Source organism: Andrena cerasifolii, chromosome 14 (genome assembly GCF_050908995.1).
Source record: "Andrena cerasifolii isolate SP2316 chromosome 14, iyAndCera1_principal, whole genome shotgun sequence".
Classification (NCBI taxonomy): domain Eukaryota; kingdom Metazoa; phylum Arthropoda; class Insecta; order Hymenoptera; family Andrenidae; genus Andrena; species Andrena cerasifolii.
This window is the reverse complement of record NC_135131.1, coordinates 1845048-1860177: the sequence shown is the minus strand read 5'-3', so window position 1 is coordinate 1860177 and position 15130 is coordinate 1845048. Positions and strand designations below refer to the sequence as shown.

General features: G+C 35.6%; 1 protein-coding gene across 3 annotated transcripts in view; it reads left to right on the top strand.

Moving 5' to 3' along the window:
* LOC143376209 (uncharacterized) overlaps positions 1–15130 on the top strand; it is a 1054554-nt gene that overhangs the window by 624613 nt on the left and 414811 nt on the right. For all 3 annotated transcript variants that reach the window (XR_013087041.1, XM_076826254.1, XM_076826253.1), the window contains exons 8-10: positions 7116–7182; positions 11892–12057; positions 14487–14715. Coding sequence is in view for 2 of the 3 variants with exons in the window: in XM_076826254.1 (XP_076682369.1) it covers positions 7116–7182; positions 11892–12057; positions 14487–14715 (462 nt within the window). In the remaining variant the exon portion in view is untranslated. The remainder of the gene's footprint in view (positions 1–7115; positions 7183–11891; positions 12058–14486; positions 14716–15130) is intronic.

Below are 15130 nucleotides of genomic sequence, written 5' to 3'. Positions count from 1 at the left end.
TTCCAATTTCTGTACAATTGTTTTATTATGTACTAGCTGTAATAAACACTATTGTTTCAGTCAGGACTATGTGCACATACTGATACACAGAAATGAAGAGTTCTTATTTTATTACGAATATTTTATAAAGTTATTGCCATCGCCTTGTTGCGTGGCCGTTCAGTGAATTTCGTACGGAGTTTATCCTTTAAATAATTTCAAACATTTAAAACTTCCGCTAATTTCACCCTCATTCTTTTCCCTACTATATTCAACCATGTCAGACATTAATCATCCCACTGTTGCAAAAAATGACCGCCAGGCGGCGCCCTCCGCGGTACTTACCTAGCCCATACACTTAATATAGATGCTACATGATTAAAAATTACATAATAATAATATCAATGCGTTTCCATTACACCATTTTCATTAAACCGAGTTACAAAACAAATTAAAAAAGGAAGAAAATAAGTAACATGAAACAAAGTATAACGTACGTAAATAAAAGAAGTAATAAATATTGGGTGAAGTTCAGCTTCATTCTTGTTGGACCTAACTTAACATAATCCCCTTACGTTACGCGCCACATCCTACTAGCAATTTGTAATAGGGTGTGTCGATTTTGAGGGTAAATTTAAAATTTTTGAAAATTTTAAAATGACTAGTGACAAAGTAATGCTGCTTTTAATTCTGAATCTGAAACTATCTTCAGAAATTGATTTGAGTGAGGTCTAGCTGCTTCAAATCACAGTTGAAAAAAGTGAAAATTAAGTAACATTTAACTACAAATTATATAATCATAAATTGCTTAAAGTGAGTCTTGCTTACATAAAAGCATGAAAATGAAAATAAAAATATGTGGAAATTAGTATTTATTACATTCACATGCAAATGTATGGAAATGTGTATTTCTTACAAAATGAAAAATTATGTAACTTTAGCAACAGATCTAGCCATATGTCATCTATGTAGTAAATTTAATGCTATTTAGCAAAGCCCACCAAAGACGCGATATCTTATTTGCTTCAGTTGCGGTTCATAAGCTCAATTATTATTTTTTTCAATAATTCGACTAATTTTCATATTTTTCTATAATTTCAAATGAAATTCCAATTAGGTAAATAATGTGTTACCCCAAATTTAAAGGCAAAATGGTTAATTTTAAACCTGAAATTGCAGCGTTCTTCCACTAGTCATTTTTAAAATTAAACCATTGAAAAAATTGACACACCCCAATATGTAAGCCAGTATTGCAAATATCATGTGCAATAAATCTTCCCACGAGCCACACAAGGATGCAGAGGACTTAAATTACATTAAAATAAGGATGCACTACGACACAGGTGACCCCAAGGAAGTAATTCTCACGCCGGAATGTACATGCGTAGACAAGAGTCGTCCAGAAAATAGGAAGCAGGTCCTTCGGGGGCGAAGGAAGAACGAAGGGTAGCCAGTGGCCTGTCGTAAACGCGGGCGAGCTCCGAATTTTAATTACGCTGAACTGGCGATCCCGCGTGCGCGCACGCGAGAAACGCTGGCCCGCCCTTTCAGGGAATTTAAGGGACTGGAAAGGGGTCCCACAAAAATTGGTCGGAACTGCCTGGCCTAGCCACAGGCTAGTCAGGGCAGCGGAAAAGGACGGGAAGAAATAAAGCGGGAAGTTTCCTTTGAGGCTGCGAGCAATATGTAAATAAAGGTCGGTATCCGTGTAAAAGTTTTAGTGTCACTTCTACCTCCGCGGGTTTACTGCTCCCTGGAGGGAGTCCTTTCTTTCTTCTCCAGACCCCGCCTTCTATTCTCTCCGCCAGCCGGTTGACTTCTCCTTTGCGCAAGAAACTGCAGGATAATCTGCTGGGCAACCACCTCGTCAACTATCCTCGACTTCGTCCTTTCCTTCCGCCCACCTTTCCACTCGTCCCTCTGGTTGAAACATGCGGGGTGGATACGATATCGTGCGCGTGCAACTTATGCTCTTGTGTGCGCATATTACCCTTCCTTTTAAAAATTAAGGCTGAAGGATGTTGGGCTACATGCATAATGAAGCTATGCTGCTTCATCTCCTGTTAAAAAATAGAGGAAATTTATAGTGCAGGCTGAAGGAGCAAATGATACGTTGTTGTATCGCACAGGTCACGTGTTGGATCCTTAACCTCTATATTCAGCTTGAACGGATACGAAACGGAGAAATTAACCAATTCAATGGGTAGGGGAGACCGGGGCTAGTTGATACAGGGGCAGGTTGATACAGACGAATTATCTCGACATTATATATATGTAGCTCTATTTGAGGGAGATATATGAAGTTTGTTGTTCAATTCTTTCCTACGATCCAGCGTACACGGATGTGTACTTTGACGTTGGCAATCATTTTTTAACTGTTTTCGTTTATACGGAGAAAAAGCAAATAGTTGTGTTCACTTTCCAATCCGCCTTGAGACGGTATAGAGAATTTTATAACCCGAATTAAATTGGCATCACATTGAATCTTTTGGAAGTAAGGTAATTATGTTTTGTTATTTTGTTTATATGCTCTACAGTTTTTTATGGAGATGTTTGTACATGACGATTTCCTGTGGGGTAAGTTGATAAGTTTTCTGTGGGGCATGTTGATACAGTGTATCAATTTCGAAAAATTTCTACGAAAATTGTTCGAAATTATATCAAAAAGAAAAATCGTGGCGAAATATCGGAAGATATTTTTGAAAAAGCGTGTGTCGCAATAAAAAGACTCAGTATCGTTAAGGCAAAGCGCGAAAATATGCAATATTGAAAGAGAAGAAGACACCTCATGTTAAAGTGGGATATTCTAAACATAAAAATAATTAAAATATTCTTCTATGTTTGTTGAAAAATCTGTTCGGTTTTTAGCATACGTCTTTGTTCTTTATTTTTCAAATTTATTAGTTAGTCATTAAACGGATATTTGATAGATGTATCAACATGCCCCGCAGTGGGGTGAATTAATACATTTTGCCTTCGTCCAAATAACATTTTTTCTTTCATTTTGTATGTATTTCCTCAAGTTTTCGCTTACTATATTTTAAAGAGGAAAGGCCAAAGTATATTTTAACATATTTTTTATTAATTAATTAAATAAGAAAAGAAATGAAAAAAAAAATGAAAACTGGCTAACGTGTCAACTAGCCCCGGTCTCCCCTATACGTATATAATGAAAAGAAAAAGGAATTATTATTTTATGAACGAAAGGGAATACTGTTTATGTTCGGAAGCTTCTATTGTATTATAATGTTTTATCTTAGCTTATAAATTTTGTGATCTCGTCCTATGCTACCGGTACGGAAGAGAAGACGGAGGAAGGACCCCTCTGCGCGATCTTAGAGTAGAAGAAAACGCACTTCCTTTTTCATGAGGAAATTAATTCTAACTATTTAATTCAAACTTCTCTGTTATATTACAAAGCTGCCACACTAAATTATTTTAGTATTTTCAACACCTGTTAATATATTTTCATTATAGACTGACTGTTGTGTAGCGAGTAGAAGAAAACTTATGGTTGAGAGAAGCACAGACGAATGTTATTGATGTAATTGCAACATGTTTGGGATCACTTTATGCGAACATTAATACCGAAGTCGTCAAATGGGTAACATTTATACTCAGGCATTTATTTGAACATAAAGAGCTATCTAATAATATGTTAATTGCTAATAATTGCAACCAAGTCTAATTAATCTTTTCTTAGTAAATGTAAAAAGAGGATCCCATGGAAATTGTGCAAAAAACATACGATTACAATAAATTTGGTAGTCGCAGTTACAACTGACAGGATATTAGCTGAAATGATAAACAATATATACTGGACTATTTGTTTGTCCTTCCAGGTTATTATAAAATTCTCTACAAAGGGAATTCTGTAGCAAAGGAGTCCACAAGCTGTTAATAATTAAAAATTTTTAAGATAAATCTTCGTCACGGCATTTTGAAAACACTTTGTTCAAGACAGGACACTCTGTGTGTCACATTATTCGAATTGTTTCGAATAAATAATTATCTAAGATATCTATCCGAATAAATTCTATTTAGTCGAATACTTCAGCCGGATAATAATTAGTCGTTATTTATAACATATTATTCTACCCATTTACTTATTCGAATAAGTTATCGTCATTTATTAGAATAATTTATTTCAATATTTGTTACAGTTTTGAGTCCCTCGTAGTTTTGTGAAAGTGTTATAATAATAATTAACCGAATAAAAATTATTTATGTCACCTGGATAAATTCTTATTCGATTAAAAATTTATTCAGATAAATTCTGACTCGACTAGGAACTTGTCCGTTTGTGGTGAATAGAAGTTTTGTTATTCTTATTTGTTATTCGTTATCCGAATGCAACTTTGCCCGTCTCTGGTCTGTGACACGTCCTCAGCCACTGCATATGTAGGTATGCATTCAGCTATCGTGCTTCTGGCGGGGCTGTTATTTTTGGAAGGACGTGGTCGATAATCAGTTTTAGTCATCAGTTAGTTTTAATCGTCTCGATAGGGTCGAAAACGTCGACGATGTTCTTCCTCGCCGGATACCGGCGATTATTCTTCGCGGAACTCTCATGTCTGCTCTTGATTACGCTGGCCGTATTACACACGGCTGGGAAAACTCCCCCTGTGCACATGTTAGCTGGTTTTTCAGTTGCCACTTTAATTAGGTTGAATTTTAGCATAGCATTTTAGCGTCGATGTTAACCCTTTCTAAGTGTGCCACCCAGACACACGAAAATTTAAATGAACGTTACATATTTATATCATTAAACCTTGTGAAGGTGGAAGAATTCGTGATTCGTAGAATTAAATGAATTATTGATTTTGAAATCGCTCTAGGTAGTTATTGTATCCCTGGTGGGCGGACAAACGAGTATAAGTTTACCTCAAACAGTGTATTTTTTCTGAATCGAAGTTAAAAATAAAAATCTCTTTTAACATGTATCATCAACTTTCTCGTCGAAAATTTAACACCTGATCTAAGAAAGCACTTTAAATATTCTAAGTGTCTACCTGCAAATCTAATAATTCTAACTTATACTCGCTTGCTCGCCCACTAGAGATACTTTTGCTATTCTAAAATCCTGTATTTAGTAAGTGCAGCGTTGAGAAAAAGGTTTTCGTTCCATCGACGAGCGAATAAGTTGGAGTGCCAAGGGTTAAACCCAAATATTTTCCAGCTAAACAGTGAGGTACCTATGTTGTGTCAGTATTGATAATCTGTTACACTGATCCAGAACTGAAATTTTCCTGAGTTTTTGAAAATTATTTAACTGTTTTTTACTAAAATAATATATAAATTCACCTAAGTGTGACACCTCAGTTACTTGTAAACTCTTTGTTATATGAAAAAATGGTTCGAACCAAAGTTGTATGGTATCAAGGGAGGTACATAGTGTAATAATTAGCTATTTTGCTTTTTTATCAAGATATGAAAGTCACGTTGACTTTTTTTTATTGTAATGGGTAAATAACATTTGAGCCCTGCAATTGAAAGGAGTGTTGAACGCTCAGTAAAAATCTGTTAGAGTGAATGGGTTCAAAAGCTAATAATTATTCAGATATTCTTTAAATAAAGAATAGTGTTGAATTAATAGTGTGTTCTTTAAATAAAGAGAGTGTTGAACGCTCAGTAAAAATCTGATATCTTAATAATTATTACTGTTTCGACCCACTCACTCCAACAGATATTTACTCAGCGTTCAACATTCTTTCCAATTGCAGGGTCAAATTTAAGCCATCGCAATTAAAACAGCCAAGGTGACCTTCATATCTCGATTAAAAAACAAAGTAGCTAATTATTCCAGTATGTACCTCCTCTGATACCATTCAACTTTTGTTTAAACCATTTTCGCATAAACAAAGAGTTTACAAGTAATTTAGGTGGCACACTTAGGTTTATCATCCATGTATACACATACATTAATTGTCATTTATAATTATAAAATGTAATTAATATAGTAAATATATGCAGTGTTTCAGATTTTACCTGTCAAGGGCAATGACCGATAATTATCATGCTAACCAAAAGGGTGGAACATTTACTATGGTGATGTATTATGATTAGCAAAATTAAATTAACGAAGTAACAATGTAACAGTAATAATACGACTTTATAATACACTTAATCACACGTGGGATACAAAATAAGAAGATAGAGAAACATAACTATTAATACACTGTTACCTCGTTAAGTTAATGGTAAATACTAATTATGCTGCATCACCATACCAGAAGCTTCACTCTAAAGTTTTAATTACCATGATAATCATCAATAAGGGGTGAAGCCACCCTTAGGCGCTCCAAACAGCGCTAGACTAGACGAATTTTTTTTTACTGATACTGAGGTTGAAAATGATTTTTTTTTCTTCTAATGTGTAGAGCATGTATTAGTGCAGATATTATATAAATACTGTACAAAAATATTAAAAAATGGCCGAGTTATTTGTTGTCCCGCGAAGCTCGTCCGCCGTTACACGCCTGAGTGGTGTACCAAATTATAACGCCCAGATTCGTCTGAAATAAAAAACATGATGATTTCAGTGTTCCTTAATAAAACACCTACAATATAGCATATGGATCTGTGAAAAAAATTATTGCACAAATGACAGCAAGGTAAAGAAAATTATTCCTTTCTCACAAGACAAGTCAAACTTAAAACATTTATTATATACGAATGGGTTATCGCATGAAAAAAACGATAAGCTACATTGTAGATAATACTATTAAGAATATGTGTACCAAGTTTGAAATCAATCGGACAAATAGTTTTGGAGATATCTGGTACAACTCTCACGCGGAGGAGCTTCACGGGATAACAAAAATAACTCGGCCATTTTTTAATATTTTTGTGCAGTATTTATACAATATATGCACTAACACATGTTCTACACATAAGAAGTAAAGAAATAATTTTCAAGCTCATAGTAGCTGAAAAAAAAATTCGTCCAGTCTCCAGCGTCTCAGGGTAGCGTAACCCCTGAATAGGGAAAATCATATTTACGAAATAATGTGTACACGATCTTTGTCGCAGCCAGTACTAATAGCACAACTATCAGTCGAGCCGGATTAACGTACACTTTGATCGCGTTGTCGAACGAACGTTCATCCACGCCCCCCATTATTGCTCTGTTTCAGATACTGAGGGACATCCGGCAGGGGTTAATGCAACTTGGACGGGACGGACGGGGTCAGCTCCCTGGAGGTGAGTACATCAAGGAGTAACCTTTAGCTAGTTGTCGCCACGTCGCTCTGCAACCTACCCAGCGTCTCCGCCGACCAGCCGTGCCACGTACTCGGCCCTATTCCTGTGTGCGGCGGCTCCCTGTCGGAATACGTGGGTGTATCTACCTTGAACAAACCGTACACGTGCCAACCGACCTGAGAATCGACTCCCAAATGCCTGACACTTCGTACGTTTCACCACGCCCTCGAGAGACTCATTTCGAGTGCTCGTTCTCCGCTGGCTCCCCCGTAGTCTCTCTTTTCCTTTTTCGAGAAATCTTGCCGCGCTGGAACGAAAATGCCACGTGGACAGCGATTTCTTAACGGGGAAAAGTTTCCAAGGGAAAGTTTCGCTGCTCGACGGTATGGAACGCGTGGGAGAGACCTTGACAGAATTTAAGGGGAATGTTCTTTGTATTTTGGCTAGCGTGTTAGTTTGTTTTTTTTTTTTGGTCGATAGCAAGGTGATTATTTAGTGTGAAAATTAATGTCTATGTAAGTATATACAGCTAAGCGATATTGGTTAATGTATTTATTCGAATTGATGGTAAATATATGGTAAATATTTAAATGTCGACGCATCGGTGGTTTATGTTTCGTGTGGTCTTAGGGATAGAACAAAAGAATTAACCGGAATTTATTTTTCTATAGTTTTCAGTAAATATTGTGGTTAGTGTTTTCTAAGAAATGTTTGAAACCAGAAAATATATGTGTAGCACAAAATATAAAATTTGGTTGCAATAACTTGAATATCTGTAATTACATATAAACATACATATTGGATTGGAAATTATTACGGCTGAATTTATGTACGAAGAATATTATTTAAGCCTCATAAAACACAGTATACATCTACCGAATATTCTCCTTTATTGGGGCTCAACTTCCTCCGAAAACGACAAATGTTCAAGTTTCACTATTTCCTGTAAGGAACGCGACGTGCTAAATTAATTTTCAAACATTTAATTGAATTTAGGGAAGAGTGGCCATTATCGTACACATAAGGCGTTCCTCATCAATTTCTCAATAATTAATTAATATAAGCGACAAGTATAGTGGTAACAATATCAACTATATGTGAAAAGAGAAATAGAAATTAAACCTTTCGAGCTTACACCCTATTTTATGCTTACTATAAACATTTAAAAGAATCAGGTATGTTTTCTTTAGCAGTTTATTTTCGCTAATAATAATCTAACAATGCAGTTTTATTCTGCATTTTTGTATTTTTCTAAAAGGTGGTTTATTGTAGATTATTTTACATCCATTTTATGTACATATTACATTGATTATAAAGTTTAAATCGATATTTATAAATAAATTCATCATGTTTCCTAAATCGTTCCACTATAATAGGTAACATATAGGTATATTAGGGTGGCTCTTATTTTCGACTTTTGAACTTTCTCCGGGGCACCCTCCAGAATAGTTTCAAATAATTAAAAAAAAAATCCTTGTAAAGTTTGAGCTCGATAGGATAACGGGAAAGGGTGCCCCGGGCTTTTAAACATTTAAATTATTGTTTAACAGCTTGCGAAGTCGATTTTATATAATATCCTCCAAGTTATTGAGTAAATAAAAAAATATGTCAAACAAAAGTTGTAGATCCGGACAAGGGGCATCTTTTATGTTGTATTACTTTTTCTCGTGCGATAAACGGTTTTCGAAAAAAAGTCCGAAAAACTAAAAAAAAAAACTTTTTTCCTCAAATTTTGAAAGTTTAGATGCTTCTAGAACACTTTTTATTTATGAAGGCGAGCAAAAAAATGGAATTTTTATTTATGAAGAGTATTTTTTAAACATTTAAGGGGGGGGCATATACCGAAATATGCGAAAAAGATAAAAAAAATCTTATTTTCAGTATTAGATATGTCATGAATGTTTGCTGAAAATTTGGGACCGAAATTCTCAAAAATATCGCAGATATAAAGTCTCATATTTCGATATTTTTGCAAATTTCGGTCCCAAATTTTCAGGAAACATTCATGACATATCAAACACTGAAAATAAGAATTTTTTTTTATCTTTTTCGCATATTTCGGTATATGCCCCCCCTTAAATGTTTATAAAATAGTCCTTGAAAATAAAAATTCCATTTTTTTGCTCAACTTCATAAATAAAAAATGTTCTAGAAGCATCTAAACTTTCAAAATTTGAGGAAAAAAGTTTTTATTTTTTAGTTTTTCGGACTTTTTTCGAAAACCGTTTGTCGCACGAGAAAAAGTAATAAAACACAAAAGATGCTCCCTCTTCGGATCTACAACTTTTGTTTGACATATTTTTTTATTTAATCAATAACTTGGAGGATATTATATAAAATCGACTTCGCAAGCTGTTAAATAATGATTTAAATGTTTAAGAGTCCCGGGCACCCTTTCCCCTTATCCAATCGAGCTCAAACTTTACACGCATTTTTTTTTAATTATTTGAAACTATTCTGGAGGGTGCCCCGAAGAAAATCTAAAAAAAAAATTTTACCGAGAGTAAATAAAAGCCATCCCTAAGTTATATCATATCGTTTATTGGGACCTACGTATAGCTTTAGATATGTTGAATACATTCTTCTTGATTTGTTATTCCGTTTCTCACTTAGAGTTTTATTATTATTTTCATTAAAAAATTCACCAGTTTTAGAAGAGTTACGATTTTGCAAACCGAGCTGCCTAAATTGTACCTTTTACAGTATATCTGAAAAAGTTTAACAACAAATTAATTCGATCTGCACAAAAGGTAACACATCTAACAATAAATGCCTAAAACATGGAGCTACAATATCCAATATTAACTCGCGTTCAAATTAGTACCAAACACGAAGTACGTATAACGTAAAACATCTTAAGTGGTACGATATTGGCAACCCTCCCCTAAATTAAAGAATTCAGCAACGTAGGTACAACACAGGAGTCGAAATTAAAATTAAAATAAATAAGCAACCGTTCAAGGAAGAATCTCATCAGCAAACGAACCAAGCGAAATATGCTTCTGGTTGCTAAGTGTGCTTATAAATCCAAAAGCTTCAGAGAATTTTATAAGCACGCTACACGTACAAAAGCTTCGAAACCCTTTTAAAAGTCTGAAGGAACGGTACAAACTTTCCCAGTCAAGGAAATATATCAGCCGTCATAAAGGGGAACGAATTGCGTTGAGAATAATCTTTCGGACACCCTGTGAATTTCGTATTGCCGATTTATCACTGACTCGGCGGTTTTATTTGCGAGCTACGTCGCCGGGGAAGGCAGTAGCCGCAGCATGAAGACCCTACCACACACTGGCTAATCTCGTTATCGTCAACAGCCGTCGACTGCTTTCTCCACGGCTCCCTTCCCAGATCCCTCGTTTCTTCTCGCGCCCACACGCACGTGCGTGATCCTCAGACGGCTGATTTCCCTCAGTCTTTCGCATCGCCGCCACTAGAGGTCTTCTCGCACCTCGAATTACCTCGAATTACCCCGCATTAGCGCCATGCTGAACGCTGCGAAGGGAAATGCCACCCAACTCCCTTTCAGAAGAACGCTGACGCGTTCCACTAGCAGAGAGACGATTCTAGATGCGTTAATTGATTTTGTTTTGATGTATTTAATCAGACAATGTGTTATGATACTCATCGATTAAAATTACAGATTACGGATCGCTTGGCAGGCGACGACTCTGCGGGCGCAGGACCCCTTTTTTGAACTCTAGTATGATTTAGATTACACGAATCTCAGAATGAGCTGTTACGTTAGATTTCAATCTTGTTATGTTTGGTAATTCCTTTTTTCTTCGACGTGTGATTCGAATGTGTAATGCCTGGAAGGAGAAGGAATTACATTTGCGAGACACAAAGGGGTGGTACTTTATCTTACAAGGAAAAGCTACCAAGCCGAAACTTTTGGTTTTAATGAAACTTCGTGTGCTTCCAATCAGCCCTTCAAGTTATCATGTTTTTTTTTTAATATAACATTGTACGGGTGCTAAATAGAATAAAACTTTGAATGTAAGAATTGTTAAGTTTTTTATTATCTACGACACTGCTAAGTGAAAAATGCAGTTACATTATAAAACGGTAGAACGCGGTAACTTTAAGGGTTGATTTCACCCCTTCAGAGTGAATTTCCGCAGAAATGAAATTGCTCATTGCATACTCCAATACATTCACTGCATGCTCTATATTCGCACGAAATTTCATTAAAATCAGAATTCTCGGCCGGGGAACGTTTCCTTGTTAATTGGAAACTGGTACACTTATAACAGTTGTTATGAGAATTTTGTTTATTTAAGTAGAACCCCCTTTTAGTACCCAATAGTTGGAAAAAAAAGTTTACTTGGAACAGGGCAATGCATGCTTACCGTCGTAAGGGTGATTCAGAACCAGTGTAAAAAGAATTGGCAGATTGATTGGTGACTGGTTTATCATTAAAATGTGGCGAACATTACGGATGAAAAGTAATTATTTAGAACAGATGATGAAAGTCAAGTTTGCATCGAAAACAAAAACACCTTTGTCTATATTTTCTAGATGAAGTAGGTACCTACCCTTAAGCACAGGAAATGAATAATAAATAATAATCAATTAATAATGAATGATTTTTACCGATTTCACTTTGAATTGTAGCGTAACATGTAAATGTAGAAAAGAGATTGTTTGCATGGTGAAGTATCACTTATAGTTCACGCCGCGTTAATATCAACCGCACTTTCGTTTTATAGATGATACTTATATGTACGACGAGGATGCACGTTGCGGGGGTGGATTAGGCCCAGGTCCTGGAGGCCAACACTGGTACGACGAACCTCCTTATGAGTCGGACCCTGAAGATTTCCTTATGGGAGCAAGTGGTGGTGCAGTACCAACTGCAACTATTCAAAATGGAAGGTGAAACGATTGGAAATTATAATCATTTTTATTGTTTTAATATAATTAGTTTTCGTGCATTTAATTTAAGTGTTGCACTGTGTTTGTTTATTTCAATAATGAGACGTGGCAGTGTTAATAATTATTTGAATATTATTTTGTAAAAACCCCGGCTTTTATTTTTATACAATTAAGTTTAAATTGTAATTCCTTGAGAAACACTCGCTGAAGTCAATCTTGTTGTAAATTCAGTAGCATTCAATTTTTAATGAGGTATATCGATAGAGGGAAGTGAGCCAAAACGGAACACCTAACTTTGCAGTGTGATAACAAAAAATCCGAGGTAAAAAGAGACGTAGGACTTCACTGGGAGTCTTGAGTAGATCTTAGACTGACAATCAAAGCCTTTGTTGAGAAAAATATTTGGCAACGAAGGGAAATAAGATTTTCCAGAGGTATTAAAATATTCGCCTTGCTGAAGTGGTGGGGTGAAACGGAACACCTATATGAATCAATGTGAAAGCATGCAAATTTTATTTCTATGATTTAAACAGTATTAGTTTATGTAATCAGCTAGAAATATATATTCTAGATATAACTATTATAGATGATATACCTATAACAAAAATATATATTATAAGTATATAGAAGAAAAAATATTGCAAAATAACATGAAAATAATTAAGTGGGGATTGCGGTAGATTTATTACGGTATCTGTTACCGTTCCTTTTTTATTTAAAGAAGTCTTTCCGATTTTGAGGCAAAAACTCTCTCAGACTCAAATCAGGGCGCTTCAACATGGGCGCATCTTCTTCAAATGACTGCCATTTTAACATTTTTTTATTTTTCTTAATGCATCTACTACCACCCATAGCCATATTCATATAGTTTAAGAATCTCTTTTCCTCTTTGTGTTTCGGATAACCCTTAAAATACTTTTCGTCAACGCCAAGGCCACCCGTTTATTTTTCAACCCTCTCTCTGTATCTGCCATGTTTTTTTTTTCACTGTCACACAAAAATTCAGAACAATAGTCCAAGATACAATAAAACAGCCTACCAAACCTCAAATTAATTTGTCGAACCGTTTTTGTACAAAAAATTCACAAAGAATTATCTATTTTTCGGCCCAACGAGGCGCAATCCTCCCTTAAGGATTTTCGAATATAAATATAAAAATGCCAAAAGAGTATAAATTAATGCATAGAAAAAAAAATAAATACTACTAACAATAAAAGACATGCCCGATGTCCATTCTTCCCCATACATAATGGGTGCTTCGTTTTACCCAATGCTAAAGTGTTCCGTTTTGCCCCACATGAGGTAATTTAGTAAACATTTAATATTTACACTTCAGCGTGAGATAAAGAACCGGGTAAAACGTCAAAATACGACGTAAGGGATATAGAATCCAATACTGTACTTACCGTTATAAATTTTCTAAATGCAAGTTTAAAAAAGTGGTCGAAATGCCAACACAATCTCGAAACTTCGACACCGAAAATTTGTTCAACTCTGTAAATCAAAAAATGCACGGGTGTTTTGGTACCATGTCACGCGTAACAACTCATTTGCAGGTCTTATTAAAGAGAAAAATTGATGTCCCGTTTCCCCCCTCTTTCTCCTACTTGATATTTCGAAAATCTAGAAATATTACTTTAATTTTTCGAATTATACCTACTCTCGTGAAATAATTAAAAAAAATATTTTAAAGCAGGCCCAAAATAATTCAAAATTCATTCAAAAATAATTTTCATATTTTATTGCTGAAACACTGGTTCCTAAAAAATTTAATTTCCTATCTTATACTCTCAATATCAACCAATTTCAACAAATTACATAATACACTAGAAAATTATACTAGCTTGCAACATATTGAAGTATTCTTCGATATACGAGTACATATCTAATACATGTAACATTCCAAAACGTGACAAAAGGATCCCACATTCCTAGTAACAATAAAAAATTTAGAAAGTAAATATAAATATCTCCAATTTCAACAGAAATTGATTAATAATTAATTGTCTTCCATACATCATAAACTCCTTCGATTACTTTAAAATAATTACTCCATACATATTACTAATTCCTTCGTTCAACCTGCCGAGGGCACACTGGGTCGTTTATGTCTGGAGCAAATTGCCTCTTTTCTTAAACTCCCTTCCGAATTTGTATTTTTCCTAAATAACCCTTTAAACATTTGACTCGGGGAACGATTGTATATTAAAGTAGAGACTTGAATAAGTATCTCACAGTTATTTCAGATTTTTTGAAAGTCAAAAACAGTAAAAAAAAAAAAAAAACAGCCATGGACATAAACCACCCAGTGTGCCCACGGAAGGTGCGAGAATAAGTTTGCCCACGGCGGGTTGAGTAACGACGATACTTTCATGTGTCAGAAGTTTCTTCAACGCCTTAAAAATATACCTCTTGTTAATTAATTTCAGAGTATGTTTCACGCTAAATTTGAGGCCAGAAAACAGGGGGGAGGGTGTGATCTCTCTTCGGACTGCCGGGGACATCAGTTTGCCTCGGGACCGTTCCAGGAAGGGGGCCACTTCCACGATGCGTGGTCTTATTGTGCCGCAAGGACACAATAATCCGCCGGCTATCATACCACTTACGCACTCGAGAACCTCTCGAGAAAGCGGAGATTACGCGAGCAGCGACGTTCAGGTAAGTTCGCAGAAGAAACTACCGTGCAGAAGGCGCCAAGTATATTCTTATCAGTGGGAAAATGTACTGTGAGGTCTCGACGACGTCCAACTACTTTCACGCTCGCGGTCCTGGATAGCGCGCGTAACCGAAACACGCGCCCCGACACTTGAAACACTTATTCTGAAACTTCTGACATGACGTAACCATTTGATGTCGTAACTCATTGTTTATCATTTTCTAATCGCGGGGTGAATCCGAGTGCATGTTGATAATCATTGCACGATGCAATTCATCCTCACATTCAATCACGCGAATGAAACCCTTAACGCATTTCCTTCGCAATATTTTATTGAAATGTTGCACTTTTATTTGCCATTATCTGGGGTGAGATTGTACCACTTTTTCAATATTTTTCTGTACCCACATTTTATAG